At 38.7% G+C, this 16918-nt stretch overlaps 1 protein-coding gene across 5 annotated transcripts in view; it reads left to right on the top strand.

Annotated features, from left to right (window-relative positions):
• The first annotated feature begins 12625 nt into the window (after positions 1-12625).
• Positions 12626-16918, top strand: part of ZDHHC15 (zDHHC palmitoyltransferase 15) — a 159054-nt gene continuing 154761 nt past the window's right edge. For all 5 annotated transcript variants that reach the window (XM_002763019.6, XM_008989515.5, XM_035287577.3 and 2 more), the window contains exon 1: positions 12626-12781. In XM_002763019.6, coding sequence (XP_002763065.1) covers positions 12646-12781 — 136 coding nt within the window. In that variant the 5' untranslated portion in view covers positions 12626-12645. The remainder of the gene's footprint in view (positions 12782-16918) is intronic.

The raw sequence follows: 16918 nt of genomic DNA, 5'->3' as shown, positions 1-16918 counted from the left end.
GGTGGGTGATGAAAAATGAGAACACATGGACACAGAAAGGGGAGTACTAAACACTGGGGTCTATTGGGGGGAAAAGGGGAGGGCCAGTGGGAGGGGGAGGTGGGGAGGGATAGCCTGGGGAGAAATGCCAAATGTGGGTGAAGGGGAGAAGAAAAGCAAAGCACACTGCCATGTGTGTACCTACGCAACTGTCTTGCATGCTCTGCTCATGTACCCCAAAACCTAAAATCCAATAAAAATTAAAAAAAAAGAAAAAGTTCAGAGGCATAATGATATAGTTGAGCTGTATGTCCCTACCCAAATCTCATGTTGAACTGTAATTCTTGTGTGTCAGGGGAGAAACCTGGTGGGAGGTAATTAGATTATGGGAGTGAATTTCCCCCATACTGTTGTCATGATAGTGAGTTCTCAAAATTTCTGACGATTTAAAAGTGTAGCACTTCCCCAGTTTCTTTCTCTCTTCTGCCACCATGTAAGACATGCCTTGCTTCTCCTTCACCTTCTGCCATAGTTGTAAGTTTCATGAGGACTCCCTAGCCATCTGACATGGAGTCAATTAAACCACTTTTCTTTATAAATTACCCAGTCTAAGTTAGTCCATTATAGCACTGTGAAAACATACTAACACAGAAGAGATAAAGTCTTTCTCAGATAAATAAATGCTGACAGAATTTGCCACTACCAAACCAGCACTACAAGAAATGCTAAAAGAAGTTCTAAATATTAAAACAAAACCTCAAAATACACCAAAACAAAACCTCCTTAAATCATAAGTCTCGCAGGGCCTATAAAACAATTACACAAGAAAAAAAAAGATATTCAGGCAACTAGTAGCATGACGAATAGAACAGCACCTCACATCTCAATGCTAAAGTTAAATGTAAGTTGTCTATATGCTTCACTTAGATGGTACAAAATGGAAGAATGGATAAAAATCCATCACCCTGGGGTGTTGCCTCACCCAGGAAGCACAAGGGGCTAGGGAACTCCCTCACCTAGCCACGGAAAGCAATTAGGGACTGTCCCCTGCTCTCGGCCCAGATACAGTGCTTTTCCCATGGTCTTCAGAACTCCCAGACCAGGAGATTTCCTCTGGTTCCTACAACACCAGGGCCCTGGGTTTTCAGCACAAAACTGGGTGGCTGTTTGGGAAGACACTGAACTAGCTGCAGCAGTTTTTTTTCATACCCTAGTCATTCCTGGAACATCAGAGAGACAGATCTGTTCACTACCCTAAAAAGGGGGCTAAAGCCAGGGAGCCAAGTGATCTGGCTCCATGAGTGCCACCCTTATGAAGACCAAAAAGCTAAGATCCACTGGATTGAAATTCTTGCAGCCGGCACAGAAGTCTGAGCTCAACCTGGGACATTTGAGCTCACTTGGTGGAAGGACGTCCACTATTGCTGAGACTTGAGTAGGCAGTTTTAACATCACAGTGTAAACAAAGTTGCCAGGAAGTACAAACTGGGAAGAGCCTATGGGAGCTCAGCAAGGCCTCTGCAGGCATAGTGTGTCACTAGATTCTCTCCTTGTTGGGAAGGAGAAAAAAACAGCAGCCCATCACGGACTTATAAATAAAGGCTCCAACTTCCTGGAACAGAGTGCCTAGGAAAAGGGGAGGTTGTGGGTACAGCTCCAGTAGACTTAAACATCTCTGCCTGACAGCTCTGAAGAGAGCAGCATATCTCACAGCACAGAGTTTGAGCTCTGATAAAAAATAGACTGCCTGCTCAAGTGGCTCGCTGACCCTTGTGTATACTGATTAGGAGACACCTCCCAGTAAGGGCTGACAGAACCTCATACAGGAGAGCTCTGGCTGAAATCTTGTGGGTCCCTGTCTGGGATGAAGTGACCAGAGGAAAGAACATGAAGCAAACTTTGCTCTTCTGTAGCCCTGCTGGTGATTCCCAGGCAAATAGGGTCTGAAGTAGACCTCCAGTAAACACCAGCAGACCTGTAGTAGATAAATCCACTAAGACAGGAAGAAAACAGTGCAAAAAGGCAGAAAATTCCAAAAACCAGAATGTCTCTTCTTCTCCAAGGAAACACAACTTCTCACAAAGAAGGGGACAAAACTGGACAAACATTAGTTTGACAAATTGACAGAAGCAGGCTTCAGAAGGTGGATAATAATAAACTTCTCTGAGCTACAGGAGCATATTGTAACCCAATGCAAAGAAGCTAAGAACCTTGAAGAAAAAGGTTAGAAAAAATGGTAACTAGCATAATCAGTTTAGAGAAGAACATAAATGACCTGATGGAGCTGAAAAAGAAGTACAAGAAGTTTCAATAGCTGAATTGATCAAGTGGAGGAAAGGCTATCAGAGATTGAAGATCAACTCAATGAAATAAGGTGAGAAGATAAGATTAGAGAAAAAAGAGTGAAGACAAAGGAACAAAGCCTCCAAGAAATATGGGATTATGTGAAAAAACCAAATCTACATTTGTTGGTGTACCTGAAAGTGATGGGGAGAATGAAACCAAGTTGAAAAACACTCTTCAGAATATGATCCAGGAGAACTTCCCCAACCTAGAAACGCAAGCCAACATTCAAATTCAGGAACTACCAAGAACACCACAATGACACTTCTCGAGAAAAGCAATGCCTAGGCATATATTCAACATTATTGAAGAAAATAATTTTCAACCCAGAATTTCATATCCAGCCAAACTAAGCTTCATAAACAAAGGAGAAATAAAATCCTTTGTGAATAAGGAAGTGATGAGAGATTTTGTCACCACTAGGCCTGCCTTACAAGAACTCCTAAAGAAAGCCCTAAACATGGAAAGGAACCGTCAGTACCAGACACTGCAAAAACATACCAAAATGATGCTATAAAGAAACTGCATCAAGTAACATGCAAAATAACGAGCTGGCATCATAATGGCAGGATCAAAATCATACATAACAATATTAACCTTAAACGTAAATGGACTAAATGCCCCAATTAAAAGACACAGACTGGCAAATTGTATAGAGAGTCAAGACTCTTTGGTGTGCTGTATTCAGGACACTCATCTCACCTGCAAAGACACACATAGGCTCAAAATAAAGGAATGGAGGAAGATTTACCAAGCAAATGGAAAGCAAAAAAAAAAAAAATGGCAAGGATTGCAATCCTAGTCTCTAATAAACTGGACTTTAAACCAACAAAGATCAAAACAGACAACAAAGGGCATTACATAATGGTAAGGAATCAATGCAATAACAAGATCTAGCTAGTTTAAATCTATATGCACCAAATACAGGAGTACCCACATTCATAAAGCAAGTTCTTAGAGATCTACAAAGAGACTTGGACTTCCACATGATAATAGTGAGAGACTTTAACACCCCACTGTCAATATTAGATCAACAAGACAGAAAATTAACAAGGATATTTAGGACTTGAACTCAGATCTGGACAAAGCAGACCTAATAGACATCTACAGAACTCTCCACCCAAAGTCAACAGAAAATAAATTTCTCCTAGCACCACATCACACTTATACCAAAATTGACAACATAATTGAGAGCAAAACATTCCACAGCAAATGCAAAAGAAGAGAAATAATAAAAAAAAAGTCTCTCAGCCCATACTGCAATCAAATTAGAATTCAGGATTAAGAAATTAACTCAAAACTGCGCAACTACATAGAAACTCAACAACCTGCTCCTGTATGACTACTAGATAAATAATGAAATGAAGACAGAAACAAAGATGTTCTTTGAAACCAATGAGAATGAAGACACAGTGTACCAGAATCTCTAGGATACATTTAAGGGAGTGAGTAGAGGAAAATTTATAGCACTAAATGCCCACAAGAGGAAGGAGGAAAGATCTAAAAAAAAGCAGGGATTGCAATCCTAGTCTCTGATAAACTGTACTTTAAACCAAAAAGATCAAAACAGACAATGAAGGGCATTACATAATGGTAGGGAATCATGTTCTCTCTCATAGGTGGGTGGGTATTGAACAATGAGAACACATGGACACAGGGAGGGGAGCATCACACACTGGGGTCTGTTGGCAGAGGTTAGGGGAGGGACAGTGTGGAGTGGGGAGGATGGGGAGGGATAACATGGGAAGAAATGCCAGATATAGGTGATGGGGGTATGGAGGCAGCAAACCACCTTGCCATGTATATACCTATGCAACAATCCTGCATGATCTGCACATATACCCCATAACCTAAAGTACAATAAAAATTTTTTTAAAAAAGAACACTACTATATGTTCCTCTCATTTCTAAAAGATGTTAAAGTACTGTACCCTTTAATTGTATGCTTTGAAATTAGATGCATTTTCCTCTCTAATATGCCAATTAATTAAGAATACTATGTAAATTTTTGGAGCAAAATATTAATAATATTTTATTCAATAAATTATTAATAAAGTTAAAAACTTCAAAGTATAATATTAAAATTTTTTTTGAAATTAATGGTAACAGTGACATAAGTTATCACAACTCCTAAAATAAAGCAGAAGCCATGCTAAGAAAAAGTTTACAGCACTAAGTGGCTACATCCAAAAGTCTGAAACCTCACAAATTGACAAACTAACAACACCTCTCAAGGAACTAGAGAAAAAAAGAACTAACCAAGCCCAAAGCTAGCAGAAGAAAGAAAAGAATAACAAAGATCAGAGCAGAATGAAATGAAATTGAAACAATAAAAGTACCAAAGATCAATGAAACAGAAAGCTGTTTTTGAAAAAACAACAATAGACTATTAGGTAGATTAACTCAGAAACAAAGAGAAAAGATTTATATAAGCTTAATTGAAAATGAAAAGGAAGAATTACAACCAACAGCACAGAAATATAAAAGTCCATTTGAGATTACTGTGAACATCTGTATGTATTCAAGCTAGAATGTCTAGAGAAAATGAATTGATTCCTGGAAACATACAATTCTCATAGCTTGAATCAGAAACACAAATCCTGAACAGACAAATTGAATCACTAATACAAAATTTGCCAAAAAAAAAAAAAAAAAAAGCCCAGGACCAGATGGATTCACATGCCAATTCTACCCAACATTCGAAGAATTGGGTACTGCTGAAACTCTTTCAAAACACTGAGAAAGAGAAAATATTCCCTACTTAATTCTCTGAAGCCAGTATCTCCTCAATATCAAAGCCAAGAAGGGACATGATAAGAAAAAGAAAACAACAGACCCATATCCCTGATGAACATAGATGCAAAAATACTCAACAAAATACTAGCAAACCAAATTCAACATTAAAAAGTTAATTAACCATGATCAAGTGAGTTTCATCCCAGGGATGCAGGGATATTTCAACACATGCAAGACAATAGATTCGGAAAAAGCATTTGATAAATTTCATCATCCCTTTATGATAAAAACCCTCAACAAACTAGGCATAGCAGGGATACACCTCAAGATAATAAAGGCCATATGTAAAAACCCCACAGCCAGCACTATATTGAATGAAGAAAAGTTGAAATCATCCCCTGAGAATAGTAATGAGACAAGGATGCCCACATTCAACACTTCTATTCAACATAGTACTGGAAACACTAGCCAAAGCAATCAGATAAGAGAAAGAAATAAAGGATGCCCAAATTGGAAAAGAGGAAGGCAAATTATCTCTGCTGATACGATTCTATATGAAGAAAACCCCTAAGACTCCTCCAAAACATCTCCTAGGTTTGATAAATAAATCTGGTAGTCTCAGGTTATAAAATCAATACACATAAATCAATAGCACTGTTACACACCAACAATGACTAACCTTAGAACCAAATCAAGAACTCACTTCCTGTTGCAATAGCTGGAAAAAATAAAATGAAGTATCTAGGAGTATTAACCAAGGAGGTGAAAGAAATCATAGATGACACAAACAAATGGAAATATATGCCACGCTCATGTTGTAAAGAAAGAACACTTATATACTTCTGTTGAGAATGCAAATTAGTACAACTTTTATAGCAAGGAGTATCTAGATTTCTCAAATAACTGAAAGTAGATCTACCATTTGATCCAGCAATTCCACTTCTAGGTATCTACCCAAAGCAAAAGAAGCCATTATATAAAAAATAAATTTGCATATGTATGTTTATTGCAGCACAATTCACAATTGAGAAGACATGGAACCAACCTAAGTGCCCGTCAGCTGATGAGTGGATAAATAAAATGTAATATATATATTCCCTAATTTATTCTAAGAATATGCTGAGTATACACACACACACACACACACACACACACACACACACACTAAAGAATACTACTCAATCATAAAAAGGAATGAAATAATGTAATTTGCAGCAACTTGGATGAAGCCGGAGGTCATTATTCTAAGTGAAGTAACTCAGGAATGGAAAACCAAATACACTATGTTCTCACTCATAAGCGGGAACTAAGCTATGGGTATGCAAGGACATCCAGAGTGGTATAATGGACACTGGAGACTCAGAGGAGGAGAAAGTTGGAGGAGGATTAGGGACAAAAAACTGCATATTGGGTACAATGCACAGTACCTGGCTGACAGGTACACTAAAATCTCAGACTTTCCCACTATATAATTCATCCATGTAACCCAAAACCACTTGTACCCCTATAGCTATGAAAGTTTTTAAAAGAATCAAAATTGAAATTAAAAATTAAGAAAATGAAATAAATAATCTGAATAGGTCTATGTCTATTAATGATATTGAATCAATAACTAATAACCTTGCAAAATAGAAATCACCAGGCCCTGGTGGGTTCAGTGGTGAATTCCACAAAACATTTAAGGAAGAAATCATACAAATCCTCTACAATCTCTTTCAAATTATAGAAGCAGAGGAAATACTTCCTAACACATTCTATCAGGCTGGCATCACCCTAATACCAAAACCAGGCAAAGACACTACAAGATAAGAAAACCATGGATCAATATCTCTAATGAACATAGATGCAAAATTCCTCAACAAAATACTAGCAAATCAAACCCAACAATGTATACAAATAAGTATACACCTCAATCAAGTGCAATTTAGTCCAGGTATGCAAGGCTGATACAATATTAGAATATCAATTAATGTAATCCATACCATCAACAGGATACAGAAAAAAAATCACTTGATCATATCATTAGATGCAATTAAAGCATCTGACAAATCTAACACCTATTCAAGTTTGTTAAAAAATCTTAGAAAACTAGGAAATAAGGGGAACTTCCTGAACTTAATAAGAACATCGATTTAAAAAACCCAGTAACAACAACAACAACAACAACAACAAAAAACCCCAGTAACTAACATCATGTTTAATGGTAAGAAAACAGAATCTTTTCCGTTAAAATCCAGAACAGGATAAGGACATCTCCTCTTGTCATCCTTTTCAATATCATACTGGATGTCCTAGCCAATGCAATGAGACAAAAAAATGAAGTAACAGGAATCCTGACTGGGAAGGATGAAATAACATTGTTTTTGTTTATCAATTACATGATAGTTTATGCAGAAAATCTGAAAGAACCAGCAAAAAGTTGGAACTAATAAGCAATTTATCAGGTGAAGGACACAAGTTTAATATACAAAAGTCAATTACTTTTCTTTTTTGTTGTTTTTTTAGTTTGTTTTGTTTTGTTTTTGAGACAGAGTTTCGCTCTTGTTACCCAGGCTGGAGTGCAATGGCATGATCTCGGCTCACGGCAACTTCTGCCTTCTGGGTTCAGGGAATTCTCCTGCCTCAGCCTCCTGAGGAGCTGGGATTACAAGCACGTGCCACCATGCCCAGCTAATTTTTTTTTTGTATTTTTAGTAGAGATGGAGTTTCACCATGTTGACCAGGATGGTCTCAATCTCTTGACCTCGTGATCCACCTGCCTTGGCCTCCCAAAGTGCTGGGATTACAAGCCTGAGAGTCAATTACTTTTCTATAGGCAGCAATGAACAAGTAGAATTTGAAATTACTAACACAATCTCATTTACTTTAGCACCCCAGAAATGAAATACTTATATGGAAATCTAACAAAATATGTGCAAGATTTATATAAGGAAAACTACAAACTTCTGATGAAATCAAAGAAGAACTACATAAATGGAAAGGTGTTCCATGTTCACAGACAGGAAGACCCAATATTATCAAGATGTCAGTTCTTCCCAATCTATAGATTCAATACAATCCCAATCAAAATCCCAGCAAATTACTTTGTGTATATCAACAAAATGGATCTAAAGATTGTATGGAGAGGCAAAATACCCAGAACATAACACAACGTTGGAAAAAAAACAATGTTGGAGGACTGACACTACCCAACTTCAAGACTTACTATAAAGCAACAATAAGACACTGTGATATTGATGAAACAATAAACAGATCAGTGGAAAAAATAGAGAGCCTAGAAATAGAAATAGACCTACATAAATACAATCACCTGATGTTTAAAATGAGGTGAGTGCAATACAATGGAGAAAAGATCTTTTTTTTTTTTTTTTTGAGACAGTCTTGCTCTGTCACCCAGGCTGGAATGCAGTGGTGCAATGTCGGCTCACTGCAACCTCTGCCTCCCAGATTCAAGCAATTCTCCTGCCTCAGCCTCCCCAGTAGCTGGGATTATAGGTGAGTGCCATCATGCTTGGCTAATTTTTGTAGTTTTAGTAGAGATGGGGTTTCATCATTTTGGCCAGGCTGGTCTAGAACTCCTGACCTCAGGTGATCCACTGGCCTCAGCCTCCCAAAGTGCTGGAAAGGATCATCATTTTTACAAATGGTTTTGGAATAACTGGACATCCGCATGCAAAAAAATAAATCTAGACACAAAAAAATTAATCTAGTATATTTTTATGTACTTTTCATAAAAATTGACTTAAAATGGATTACAGATCTAAATATAAAACACACAACTGTATAACTCCAAGAAGATAACATACACAAAAATCCATATAACCTTGGGTTTGGTGATGGCTTTTTAGATGGAACGCCAAAGCAACAATCCATAAAAGAAAGAATTAATAAGCTGGACTTCATTAAAAAATATTGCTCTGGTAAAGACACTAGCAATAGGATAAAAGGGCCACACACTGAAAGAAAATATTTGCAAAAGACACATATGATAAAGAGCTGTAATCTAAAATACACAAAAACATCTTTAAAATTAAACAATAAAGAGGCAAGCATCTCAAAAAAAGAAAAGACTAACGACTTGAATAGACACCTCACCAAGAAGATATATAGATGGCAAATAAACTTCTGAAAAAATGTTCCTCACTATATGTCATCAGGGATGTGCAAATTAAAACAATGAAATACCACTACAGACTTTTACAATGGCCAAAATGCAGAACACTGACCTCACCAAATTCTGGCAAGGATGTAGAGCAACAGGAACTCTCAGTCATTTCTGCTGGAGATGCAAAATGGTACAGCTACTTTTGAAGACACTTTGGCAGTTTCTTACAAAACTAAATACACTCTTACCAAATGATCCAACAATCTCCGTCCTTGGTATTTACCAAAATGAGCTGAAAATGTATGTCCACGTGAAAACTTGCACATGAATGTTTATAGCAGCTTTATTCATAATGACCAAAACTTGGAAGCAACCAAGATATCTTTCAGTTGGTGGGTGGACAAATAAACCGTGGAACATGCAGGAAATGGAATATTATTCAACACTAATAAGAAATGACTTATCAAGACATGGATAAATCTTAAGTGCATACTACTAAGTGAAAGAAGGCAATCTTCAAAGGTTAAATACTGTATCATTCCAACTACAACACATTCTGGAAGAGGCAAACAATGGTACCAGTAAATAGATCAATAGTTTCCATGAGTTGCAGAGAGGGAGAGATGAACAGGCAGAACATAGAGTATTTTTAGGGCAGCAAAAATACTCTACATGGTACTGTAATGGTGGATACAAGTCATTATATATTCGTCCAAACCCACAGACTGTACAACACCAAGAGTGAATGCTAATTCACTCTTGAATAAACATGAACTTTGGATGATAATTATGTGTCAACGCTGATCCATAGATTGTAACAAATGTACCACTCTAGTGGGAGATGTTGATAATGGGGACGGCTATGCATGTGGAGATAGGGAAATCTTTGATGCTTCCTTTCGATTTTGCTGTTAATGTAACATTGCTCTAATAAATAAACTCTTTAAAAATAAATTTAAATAAATGTAGGCTTTGCATGCTATATGACCTATGTCACAACTACTCCAACCCAGCATTGTTCAAAACAGCCATAGAATATGGGTAAACAAATTGATATGAATGTGTTCCAATAAAACTTTATTAATAAAAAAGTCAGTGGGTCATATTTGGCCCATAAGTATAGTTTGCCATTCTTTGATGTGCACACTTGAACATGGTTTGTCTCTCTGGTTCTTGGCCCTCCATGAGTCTGGGTATGAGCTATCCCTGTCATAAGTTCCCTGCCCCAGACTATTGGATTAGTGTCCAGGTAACCTCTGAAGAGGAAGATTTAGATAAAACTAATAATGTCAAAACATGAAAGTTATCACCTTCCCCCACCAAATCTGCTCTTCTCACAGTAGCCCCTATCATATTGATTGGCAACACTGCTCATTCAGGCATTGAAGTTAGAAATCTGGTTGTTAACTTTAACTTATCTCACTCCTCACCTGCCAACTGGTTGACAAATTCTGTTGATTCCCCCCAAAACAATTACATCTTCCCCCTCCTCTCCCTTCCCTCATATCCTATCTCAGGCCTAGGCTCTTACCATCTCTTGGTTAGACTACTGTAATATCTTCCAGCAAAACCAGGCTACTTGCAGTCCCTCAAGTATGTTGTGCTGTTTTGCATATGTTTGCCACTACATATTTCCTTTTGCCTGGAATCCCCTCCTCCATTAAATCCTACTCCCATCTCTTATCTTCTTGGTGAACTCCTAGACATCATTCAACACCCAACTTGGACTTTCCCTTTCACCCTTAATCATTGCCTCCTCAAAGCTATTTGGTTTAAATAGCATACCCTTGACAATACCAAAACACATGTTTCAAGAGCCCCACATTAATGAATATTGGAAAATTTAAGTATACGTGTCAGAACCTTAGGGCTCAAATAATTAATTGAGCTATAAATATTGTAACTAAAATAAACTCTGCATTTCATTGCATCATGAATTTAGTAACATCAACCATAAAAATAGCTGAATCTGGAAAGAAACAATAAAGCTCTTATCACTTTAGGCAATTTACTGCATATATAACCATAAATAAAGAACAGAGAACAACCTTGTAGAAATACTTTCTCTCACACAGTAGTCACACAGAATGTGAATCACACATGCATCTGAGCAAAATCACAAATTTCTTAATGTAAAAGACCTTTGGAAAAAACAGTGTGTGTCAAATCCATAAATGCCAAGAGCCTGCTATACTTGTATTATTGTACTTATGTCAATGAACAACTATGGCCCCAGTGAGAACATGAGCTTCTTGGGGTCAGGCCCACTATTTTGTCATTTTTTGTACCGAAGTTGATCTAACAGGAAGCAACCACTCCAAAAGCATTTGTTGAATTAAATTACCTCCTAATTGATCTTCCTACTTCCAGGCCATCTTCCTCTCCAAAATCGTGCCAGTTATTTTACAAAAACATATCTCTGATGTCACTCCATTTCCCCCAAACTGCTTTACAGGATTATGTCCCCATGCCCTGCTAGGACATATAAGAGCCTTCACACCATGGCCTCATATTCTCAGTCTCATTCTTAGCCTCTGCTCTTCACACACACTCTCTTCAAGCCACACTAGCTGTTCCTAGAACATTTTTGGACTTTCATTACTTTATGACTTTGTAAATGCTATTTCCTCTGTCTGAAAGATTCCTCCTCTTCTCATCTACCTGGACCTCCTGAATTTATCAATATAGCTCAGCTTAAATATCACTACCTTTGTAGCTTTCCCTGACCCCTCTCAGAATCACTGTCTCCCTCATTTTTTTAAATACCAGTCTGTTTATTCTAAAAACATACTATACTGATTCTGCGGGGAGGAAAGAGGGAAGGAGGGAGTGCCCTGTCAAAGGACTTACCCAAGCAGTGACTGCGGCACTACATGTTAAGCAAATTGTTCCAGCAGCAGTGGGAGGATGGGGCTGGATGGCCTTCATATGAGATGCTATGGCTTGCATCTTTCACACTGCCTGTGTGTGTAAGTGCGTGTGTGTGTGTGTCCTCGCGTGTGTGTGTGTAACTATGTGGTGGGGTAGCAGGGAGAAAGAGAACGAAGGGGGAGAGAGAGAGAGACAGAAAGAAACAGAGAAGAGGGCGGACGCAGTGCTGTAAGAGCAGATGGGCGGACCCAAATTTCTTCTGCTTCACGATTTTGCTGAGGTCTAGCCCTGCATCCAGCCTTGAAGCAAGGGGTGGGGAGGAGACGGAAAGGGGAAGAACTGCACTCCCTCTGAGCATGCTAGCCCCGACTGCCGACGGATCACCCTTCAGCTCCAACAGGGCTAGCTCCTCAAGCCCTGACTCAATCCTATTGTGCCAGGCAGGGCGCACTCAGCAGTGCAGCCCCACAGGTGGTAGCTGCTCGGCGAGAGGGCTCCCGCCAGGCTAGGCAGTGGAGTGCCGCACAGCGCGCCTTCCCGCCTCCCAGCCGCCAACCAAGCAGTTCCGATCCAGCGCCAACAGGCCTGCTTGGTCGATCTTCGAGCCAAAGATGCGGCGAGGCTGGAAGATGGCTCTGTCTGGAGGGCTGCGGTGCTGCCGCCGGGTACTGTCCTGGGTGCCAGTGCTCGTTATTGTCCTCGTCGTGCTCTGGTCCTACTATGCCTACGTCTTTGAACTCTGCCTGGGTAAGTGGGGCTCGGCACCTAAGGTGGGGAAATTATGCTCCAGTATAATCTTTTGCCCTACCTTCACACTGTTCTCAAGCCCTCTCTCTGCGGTTTTCCTTTTGCTCCATAGAGAGTTCCTTGTCCCCAGCCTCTGGGTTCCCACGATATTTCCTGCGCCCTCCCACCAGGGTCCCACCCTGTCTCCATCGTCTCCCACCTAGGGTTTCTTATTTCTTTGCCCTACCCACAAAAATGCCCTGGCTCTTCCCACGAGGGCCCCCACTTGCACCTTGTGCTCTTCTTCTGGGGGTCCCCGACTCTACCTAGTTGAGGAAACAACATACCCTGTGTCTTTAAACTGTTTGCTGACACTAGGAATCTCACCAACGCATCCAACTAGCAGCCCCACCATTTTCCCTCCTACTAAAATCTTACTAAGATTTCCTACTAGAGGTTTCCTACTGAGAGTCCCAAAATATTTTCTCCACTCTCTTACTAGCTTTCCTCTTTTCCCATACTGGAATCTGTCCTTTTCCCGTGATCCTCTCACACTGGCTGATATCATATCTTCGTCCACTTGTGACCCCACAGCCCACTCTATGCTACCCCATTAAGATCTTCCCTTTTCACACAGTGGTGAGCCCTCCAGTTTTTTTTCCCTGTGGGCTCTCACCATTTAATCATTTTCTATAATGGGACTGGGATTCTATAATACATCCTCTCCCATCACACTAGAGGCCCTGATTATATTATACTGGAGTTCCCTCCAGTCTCCTGACTTCTTGCTTTGAGGAGCATTCAACTTCTTCCTATTAGGAGCCCCACATTATTTTCTGACACCTCATACTGGTGACCCTGCTATTGTCACATGATGATAGTGCCTTGTCCCGTGTCTTCTACTAGAGTCACCTCTTTTACCCTCCCACAAGGGTTCCCATAATTTATCTCCTATCCTATCAAAGGGCCTCTACTTTTCTAATCATTATTCATATTTGTTATCTTTTTTTGGGAAACTCACTCCCCACCTCCTACAGTGTTCTTTCACTGTTAGCCCCACATTCTGCCATCCTCTTCCTTTGGGGTTTCTTATTATTTCCTCTTACTTCTCAATGGATTGCACTTGTCTCGTCTTCTCACACTGGGAAACCCCATTCTTTCTTACTGGGGTTTCTTATATTTTCCACCCCTCCCAATGAGAATCATTTCTCATTCTCTCTCATTAGACTACCCCTTTCATAATTCTATGATTTTCTCTTTTACCCTGTCCTGTCACACTGAGGAGCACTCTATCCCCTCCTTATTTGCTAATGGTGCTTGAAAATGGTTCTCACAGTATAGCTTGTGCATTCAAACTCAGAATTCTACAGTATTTCCTGACACAAACCCCAAGTCTCTCCCTTATTTTATTCCCACTTTCCACTTTAATTCCCTGCCTCCATTCACCATTCTTATTATCAATGGGCTTGCAATGCTCATATCAACTCACAATGGCATTTTCATATTATATCCTGTCTTGTTGCAATAGAGTCCCTGCTTTTCTCACAATGAAACTTCCCCTTGTTCCTGTCTTCTTACACTGAAGAATCCCTGTCTCCTCTCAAAAGAGATTCCACTAATACTTATTGTCACTTTGACACTAGAATTCCTCTGCCAGCACCCTTGAACTTGTGGCTTACAGTGTTCCCTATTCATCTAGTGTGGGGCTGCAATATATTTCTACTCCTGTCACATTAGGACTTCTGTCCCATTGGACATCCCTCACTCCCACGTCCTTCTGAGACTTCTTTAGTTTTTCATACCAAACTCTTCCCACCTTAAAAATGATGGTGAGGATGCCGCTTTTTTTCAACTCCAGGACCTGAATCCATTTGTAACTTTCTTCTATTATGTATTTACAAAGCAATAGTCTACCCCAGGTAGACAGGGATAAACTAGGGAGGCAGAAGATGATCCTCTTTTCCAACATAGCACTTTCTACATTCTAATTCTATAACTTCGGTATTCTAATTCTAATTAGCTCTGTGCATCACAATTTGAACTTTTCTTATTTCTTTCTTGGAGATATTATGGAAGATGCAGAAAGAGCTCTTAAAAATAAATTTCAGTAGCTGCCTTCACAGATACAATTTAGCCTAGTTTTCTTTTGTATCTCGATTCAGTATCGGGATGCATTAAGTAGACTATGCAATGACTGGGAAGCTTTCCTATAATCAGACATCACTACTTTGGCTTTTTGAATGATTGATTGAAGGGTCAAAAGTTCAGCACCATTATTATGGTACAGATATTGCTCCTAGAATCAATGCCATATTCTAAGCAACTTATTTTGCAGTTTTTCAGCATTGACTAACATGAGCTTCACCAAGATATGTTTTTAAAAATTAATGATGATAATGCCTAACACTTATATAGTCCTTACTCTGTGCCAGAAAATATTCTTAGTTCTTTAGATAGATTAACTATATATTAATTCATTTAATCTTCACAATATGTATATGAGGCAATTACCATTACTATTTCCATTGTACAGATGTATAAACTGAGGCACAACAGATCAGCAAACTAAGGTAAAGACTAAGTTAGCACAAGTAATTGGCTTTATAAGTTCTTCTTTAATCATAATATTTACAGCTGAAAGGAAGCTTAGGACCTATTTGTTTTGTTTTAGCTAACATACTTGCACTGCACTGCTACATGCCAGTACTATTTCTAGGTGACTACACACACATACAGACAGATACACAGACTCTTAATCTTTGTAACAACTTTCTAATGTATATACTATCATTATGCCCAGTTTACAAAAAAGTAAACTGAGGAACAGACAGAATAAGTCGCTTACCTAAGGTCACAGAGCTAGTAAATGGCTAGACTTAAAACCTAGGCAGCATGTTGCCACAGTTTTCTCTAAACTAATACAGAGATAAAAACTTGTAACTTACAAGCCAGATGTAGCCTTCAGATGTATTTTGTCTGGCCTGTACAGTGTTTTCTTAACATTTGGCATCAGTTTCCATCATTTAAAAGTCAGGAGAATAAGGTAGCTTTGACTTTCAACTCTGGCTCCACCAGTCCATCCTGCCATCATCAATTTAACAATCTTTTAACATATCAGAAACCTATATTTCAGAAAAGTTAAATCAAATTTTCCTAAGGCCACGCATTTAGTAATAGTGGAGAGTTGGAAATCCAGGCAGTCTGATACCAAGGTCATACCTTTTCCAATACAAACAAATTAACAGATTTGCATTTCAATAGGGCTCAAAAAGTAACATTAAGGACCTTCTTTCCAGTTATAAAACCTGAAGTCTTTCTCCATAACATTACATTAGAGTTGAAACCAAAAGTGATATTTTTGTCCTATAATTCTTAGAGTTTGAATTCTGCCATTTACTATCCAGCAGACCCAGGGCAAGTACCTTCACTCTCTGGACCTCATTGTCTCACATGTACCTTGGTTCTATAGTTGTTCATCCACATGACAAATGGTTACTTAGCACTCACTATATGCCAAGTATTACTGCAGTGAGGGTTAAATAACATGGTGCCTAAAAAGCATGCATCATAGTTCACAATACATTGTAAGAGCTTGGATTAGTAACTTGTTATTACTAAAGATATAAAGGATTCTTCCTGACCTAGAAAAATAAGAAGCTTCAATTTTTAGAGAGGAAAGAAAGTAACAGTGTTCATTTTATTGGGGTGAAATTTATATAACATAAAATTAACCGTTTTTAAGTATTCACCTCAGTGCCATTTAGCACTCACAGTGCTGTGCAGCCATCAACTCTATGTAGTTCCAAAATGTTTTTGTTATCCCAAAAAGAAATCTCATAGGCATTAAGCAGTCACTCCCTGTTCCCTCTTCTCCCAAGTCCTAGCCAACTATTAATCTGCATTCTGTCTCTATGGATTTTCCTATTATGGATATTCCACATAAATAGAATCATAAAATATATGTCCTTTTGTATCTGACTTCTAATTAACACAATGTTTTTGAAATCCTTCAACATTGTATTATGTAACAGTAATTTATCCCTTTTAATGGCTAAATAATAGTCTATTGTGTATATATATGTGTGTGTGTGTGTGTATATATATGTGTATGTATATACACACACACATACATATACATACACATACCACTTTGTTATT

This window comes from Callithrix jacchus, chromosome X, assembly GCF_049354715.1.
Source record: "Callithrix jacchus isolate 240 chromosome X, calJac240_pri, whole genome shotgun sequence".
Lineage (NCBI taxonomy): Eukaryota > Metazoa > Chordata > Mammalia > Primates > Cebidae > Callithrix > Callithrix jacchus.
Note: the sequence above shows the minus strand (reverse complement) of the source record. Positions and strands in the feature narration are given on the sequence as shown.